The sequence below is a fragment of the Penicillium lagena genome (assembly GCF_028827675.1).
Source record: "Penicillium lagena strain IBT 129212 chromosome Unknown utg000005l_segment0_segment0, whole genome shotgun sequence".
Lineage (NCBI taxonomy): Eukaryota > Fungi > Ascomycota > Eurotiomycetes > Eurotiales > Aspergillaceae > Penicillium > Penicillium lagena.
In genome coordinates this window covers 3468414-3474752 of record NW_026623226.1, presented here as the reverse complement: position 1 = coordinate 3474752, position 6339 = coordinate 3468414, and the positions used below count along the sequence as shown (strand labels likewise).

Genomic DNA, 6339 nt, shown 5'->3' with positions numbered 1-6339 from the left:
TAACACCCTAACACCCTAACACCCTAACACCCTAACACCCTAACACCCCTAACCCTAACCCTAACCCTAATAGCGGTGTCCTAACCGGTACGGGCTACCCTAACTCTAACTCTCTAACGTGATTCGCTTCGCTCATCACCTCTAACTCTAACTCTAACGTGACTCGCTTCGCTCATCACCTCTAACTCTAACTCTAACGTGACTCGCTTCGCTCATCACCTCTAACTCTAACTCTAACGTGACTCGCTTCGCTCATCACCTCTAATACTCTAACTCTAATGTGACTCGCTTTGCTCATCACCTCTAATACTCTAATGTGATTCGTTTCGCTCATCACCTCTAACTCTAACTCTAACGTGACTCGCTTAGCTTATCACCTCTAACGCTAACTCGAATATGGCTTATATCGATCATCACCTATACTGAAACTCCTCCTATCCCTCTTACTCCTACTCCCCCATCATTTCAAACCCTAACCACCTTGAATCTCTCTCTTTCCGATCACCCTAACCACAATCAATCTCTGACTTTCGCCCTTACCTTCTTCGACTTAATATCTAAATAAATGAAACCCCTCCTAAAACATTCTATACAAATCCCTATCATTAATAACACTAATACTAAGTCGCTTTCGAAATAACGAATACCATTAATAATAAAATTCATCTCCCCTCTCTCCTCCATAAATCCAAATAAAAATCTTAATCTATGAATACCATCATGAATCTTCCTATCAGATTATTAAATCGAACTCATCATCTAATCAATAACATCAAATTTTCAGATACTAACTCCCTATCGAACCAAAATCCTTCTACTCTCCCCCTTCTACTCTCCCCCTTCTACTCTCCCCCTTCTACTCTCCCCCTTCTACTCTCCCTATATATCAAATTCTTATCCCTAGTCATCTATGACCCTAACCATTATATTCCCTATAATTCCCCCTTCAAACAAAATCATTATACTCTCTATAAACCTCCTCCTCAATCATAAAACACTAATCCAATTATATCCTTAATAAATCCCCTTCAAAATCATCCATCACCCTAACCATCATATTTCTACTAAATCTAACTTACGATCTAAATAATGATATCCATGAATTCCCTTCGAAATCATCTATCTCCCTAACTATTACATTTCTACTGAATCTTCCTATCAATCTAAATAGTTATACTCTATATAATCCTCTCCCTATCATCTATCTCCCTAACCATTATATTTGTACTGAATCTTACTGACTATCTAAACTATAATACTCTCTATAATCCCCTCTATTATCTATCTCCCTTATATGATATTTCTACTGAATCTTACATACTATGTGAACTATAATACTCTCTATAATCCCTATCATCTATCTCCCTAACCATTCTATTTTGAATTAATCTTTCTATCTATCTCAACTATGATACTCTCTATAATCCCCTCCTGATCATCTATCTCCCTAACTATTATATTGCTGCTTAATCTTACTTACTATTAAGATGATGATACTCTCTATAATCCCTTTCCTATTATCTATCTCCCTAACCATTGTATTTCTACTTGATCTTCCTATCTATTGAAATGTTATACTCTATATAATCCTCCCCTATCATCTATCTCCCTAACCATTCTATCTCTGCTTGATCTTCCTATCTATCGAAATGTTATATTCTATATAATCCTCTCCCATCATCTATCTCCCTAACCATTGTATCTCTGCTTGATCTTCCTATCTATCGAAATGTTATACTCTATATAATCCTCTCCCCATCATCTATCTCCCTAACCATTGTATTTCTACTTGATCTTCCTATCTATCGAAATGTCTAACTCTATATAATCCCCTCTATCATCTATCACCCTAACCATTCTATTTCTGATTAATCTTGCTTTCAATCTAAATGATGATACTCCATATAATCCCCTCTCTATCATCTATCTCCCTAACCATTATGATCCCTATCAATCACTGAGTAATCAAAATGGGAATATGGATCTATATATTTGGATTCATAATGATATATCTTACTCTCGACTTATGAATTATGGCTCTAATAATTATGATACTGACTCCTACTATGGCATACTACTAAACAATTGCCTAACCCTGAATGGAATTGATACAACTATAACACCCGAATCTGGTTGTCTTACTTGGTGTCCAACCGGGTGTGTAATATGGCCTGGTATTTAAACTGGCCTGCTGGACCTCCAAAATAAAAATCGGCTACCGAATCTGCCTCCAAACTGGCTTGGAAATTCGGATCGTGGATATATATCTCTCGACTAAACCCTCCCTCCTACATCCCAACCTCATGATATATCCGCCGCAACCATATGAATGCACGAACTAACTCCGTATGCTTCTCCCACCCCTGGGTACTGCGTTGCCCTAAAAACGCTGTCACCTGCGGCTCATCCTGTGCACTCACCCCCTGCTCAGCTAATCGCTGCTCCCATAATCGCTGGACCTGCTCCTGCTTGGGGCCTCCAAACAACATCATCCCAACCATCGCGTATAATAATCCGCGGTGCGCGCATTCCCCACTGGACCACCCGGAGCATAATGTCTGTGGCATCCCACATTGGAAACAACTGGTATATCGCGCGTACTGGACCCGCCGCCGGACTCGAATCATCCAATCCCGCGCCTGCTGGCTACTGGGCTGGGCACAATGGTATAATTCGTGCTCAGCATTCCGGCCTTCCTGCGCACAAATCCAACAACGATCCTGCCATTCCCGCGCCTGCTGCATTAAAAACTCTTCGTCTGTCAGTTCCTGCTGCCGCGCCTGCTGATGCTGCTCGGACATGCGTGCGCGATCAATTTCCTGCTGCTGGAACTGTTGCCGGACCCCAAATGGAATACCTCTGTGGTCATTGGATTCTGCGCTGGCTGCCATGGTCTGCCTGTGATGACTGGATCCTGTGCCGGCCGCCATGGTCTGTATGTGATGACTGGATCCTGTGCCGGCCGCCATGGTCTGTATGTGATGACTGGATCCTGTGCCGGCCGCCATGGTCTGTATGTGATCATGAATGGGGCTCTCCCATGGTGCCTGTGACTGTAAGCTCTCGGAATCAATACTGCTGGCCGTCTCGCTGGCTTCTGGGCTGGCTTCTGGGCTGGCTTCTGGGCTGGCTTCTGGGCTGGCTTCTGGGCTGGCTTCTGGGCTGGCTTCTGGGCTGGCTTCTGGGCTGGCTTCTGGGCTGGTTCTCGGACTGGCAGCTTCGCTGGATTCCTGCTCTTCTATCACCTGCCAATCGGGGTCGCACCCATCACATCGTGCCTCACTGGTGACCGAACCATAATCGTGATCCCCACAATGGGATCGCTGGTATCCATCTACCACGCCATCCAAATACCCGTCCAAAACGACCCGCCGGCATGGACTGGCTGACATATATGCATCTACCCGCTGCTGCTCCGCGGACGGCGTGTCCTGCATCCACGGCGGGGGGTATCAACCCCGTCGGGCTGGATGATGATCGCCTCGCTCGCCTGACCGTCCCGACCTGCGCGCCCGCTCTCCTGCGCGTAATCCAGCAACGTTCGTGGTCGCCCCAAATGGATGATGCTGCGGATGTCGGGGATGTCGACTCCCATCCCTAATGTACTCGTCGCCACGACCACCCCGTGGGGCTGGCTGCGAAACCGCTCTAAGACGCCGGCCTTATCAAGCTGGTCATGGTAATACGCCTCGCACCCAAGTATCTCCGCCATCGTCGTGACATGTTCGACGATATGCGCGTACACAATGGTGCGCCCGCCCCGCGATCGTCGGATGCGGTCCCGGATGAATGCTGCGATATGATCCATCTGGATCCAACGATGGGGCCCATTGTACTCCCGCTCAATGATCGGACGCCACAAACGATATGCCACGTTGGTCCGGCTGGTTCGACCACGGAACAAGCTGACCTGCTCCCGGGACCATCGCATGCGCTGCCATAATCGGTCCTCTAAGCTGGGCGGCAATGTCGCCGTCAACAAAACCACCTGCGTCCGTGCGATCATCAATCGTCCAAGCTGCTGCATCATGGGCCGGAAATCACGCTGCTGATTCAATACGATGTGGCATTCATCAATCACAATGCGGTCCAACCGTTTCATGACCTGGGCGAACATTAGTATGGATCTTATGCTCCGTCGATGCTAACCTCAAGCCCGATGCGCGGGCCTACCTTATAACCTGGGTTTTAAGCGGACCTCTGCTGACCTCTTAAAACCCAGCTTATAAGCTGCGGGCGCGGGGGCATCTCAGTTGGTGACGGTGGGACATGGGGACATCAACCCTAATCCCTGGGCCCCCGTTTTAAAACCGGGGTTCGAACGCATCCTTACAACCCCGGTTCTAAACTGGGGGCGCCGGCTGGGGTCTCGGATCGCGGGGGGACATACCTGCTGTCGGTTCAAAAACGTGATGAAATCCTCACTCAACGCGGATTCGGGCGTGACGAGTACAATGGCCGCCTCGTCGGGCGGCCGCCGGCTCTCCCATTCCACGCACGAGATGCCGGCCACCGCGCATCGCTGCTGCAAGTCCTGGCGTAAAGCAATCAATGGGACGACGACCACCGTCAGCCCGCCGCTGACCCATGCCGGTAACATGAACAACATGCTCTTGCCCCCGCCCGTCGGCATCACCACGACCACGGGGCTCACCCCATGCTGGATCGCCTGCATCGCGGGCCCCTGGACGCCGCGGAACTGGCTCTGGTCGTCGTTGGTCATCCGCTGCAATGCCTCCGTCATATTGGCCTCGTGGAGCTGCCATCGGCGCTGACGTCGATGGTCGTCCGCCTCGGCCTCCCATGGGCCCTGCTTGCGCTTGCCAAGCACCCTGGCCAAGCCGTCCTCGGCGCTCTCGAACCCTAAAAACCGATGCCAATCCGTGCTGGATAATCGGAACATCTCCCGTCGGTGCGCCGTCGTCCCAGCCTGCTCGGTGATCTCGCGGCCATAAATCATGCCCGCCACATGGGATGAATGCGCGGCTTGTAAATCCGCGATGTGATCCTCGGGTTCATCGTCGTCATGCGCTGGCACCTTGGTCCCGTCGTCCTGGACATTCTGGGGGAAAACGCTGGATACCCGTAAATACCGCCGGCTGATCCCAATGGCGATATTCCGGTACGCGGGCAAAGTCAATGCGTACCTATTCAGTAGTTAGCCATCAAGCTGGGCCATCAAGCTGGGCCGTCAAGCCATCAACAACTCATATAGCTTACCCATTCAGCCCAATCGTCGTCTCGCGCTTCAACGCCTCCCGTAATCGCTCCGACGTCCACTCACGCCCACTCGTTGGGTCGGGCGCCCAGATGTATGCGGCACGGGACTGCAGACCCTGAATCGTCTCGCGAGCCGTACCACGAGCCTCGTGCTGGTACGCCTGTAATCGTTCCACAAATGGTAACACTAACCATAAATACCATACCACCAGCTCCCCGACCGCGCGCGGCAAGTACCGATGGATGATCTTCGCGTCGTTGCTCGCATAAAACCCCTTGTGGTACTTCGTCGCGAATACGACCAGTCCATCCTCGATGAATACGTTGCGATGGGCCCCTTCCGTGTTGCGATGGCGGACACTCAATAGCTCGGGTGCACGGCCGGGCTGGCCCGCGGTGATGTGACAAACGATGGCGAGCTTCTCACGGAACTGGACCACGCTCTGCATGTACTGTTCGATGGCACGCATCCGGAATCGACGCTCGGGCCCGTCGACAAATCGCTGTTGTAATCGGGGCTCGCGCTGGATCCGGCGGGCGAGCCATTGGGCCCCGTCGATGGGCCACGGGGTGCGACTGTCGTTTAAAAAGCACCACCCAGGCTTGGCCTGCGTGGGGTCGTCCATGAGCTGCGCCCATGGGATGGCGGGTGCGCTCGCGGCGTCGCCAATCAATAGCTCGTGGTGTAGTAGCTGGCGTACGGAGCCGACCAACCCGTGAGTAAACCCCCGGAAATCACCCATGGTGAAGTGGATTTCCTTGTATAGCAACTCGTCCTGGCCGGACCAGCTCACGTGGCCGGTGGCCGTACTGCTATAATGGATGCGTAAGCCGTACGTGCGCAAATCGAGCATCCACTGCATCGGACTATGCGTCCCGCGCACCATGAATGTGTCCGTCAACAATCGCAACCACTCGCGAAACGGACGCGGTTTCCGTCGCTGCTGCTGACTGAATTGCATGGGCTCGGGCTGGCGATGTGTGGGTTCGAACGCGGGGCTGCTCGATGGTTCTCGTGGGCTCCGATCGCTGTCATACCCTTCGTCGTGCTGGCCGGAATATATATATTCGGGATCGTCCATCGGGCTTTCGATCGACCACGTACCTAACATCGGTCAA

At 51.2% G+C, this 6339-nt stretch overlaps 3 protein-coding genes across 3 annotated transcripts; 1 reads left to right on the top strand and 2 right to left on the bottom strand.

Moving 5' to 3' along the window:
* Window positions 1-2329: 2329 nt before the first annotated feature.
* Window positions 2330-3289, top strand: N7510_008154 (uncharacterized protein; the record flags this gene model as incomplete). Its single annotated transcript, XM_056980079.1, has 1 exon — window positions 2330-3289. One exon carries the CDS (start codon window positions 2330-2332, stop codon window positions 3287-3289), a length of 960 nt encoding a protein of 319 aa, XP_056833122.1.
* Window positions 3290-3400: 111 nt separating this feature from the next.
* Window positions 3401-4117, bottom strand: N7510_008153 (uncharacterized protein; the record flags this gene model as incomplete). The annotated part of the gene is made up of 1 exon (XM_056980078.1): window positions 3401-4117. One exon carries the CDS (start codon window positions 4115-4117, stop codon window positions 3401-3403), a length of 717 nt encoding a protein of 238 aa, XP_056833121.1.
* A 132-nt stretch (window positions 4118-4249) lies between these two features.
* On the bottom strand, window positions 4250-6332 carry N7510_008152 (uncharacterized protein; the record flags this gene model as incomplete). Its single annotated transcript, XM_056980077.1, has 2 exons — window positions 4250-5147; window positions 5221-6332. The coding sequence occupies 2 exons, from the start codon at window positions 6330-6332 to the stop codon at window positions 4250-4252; spliced, it is 2010 nt and encodes a 669-aa protein (XP_056833120.1).
* Window positions 6333-6339: the final 7 nt, after the last annotated feature.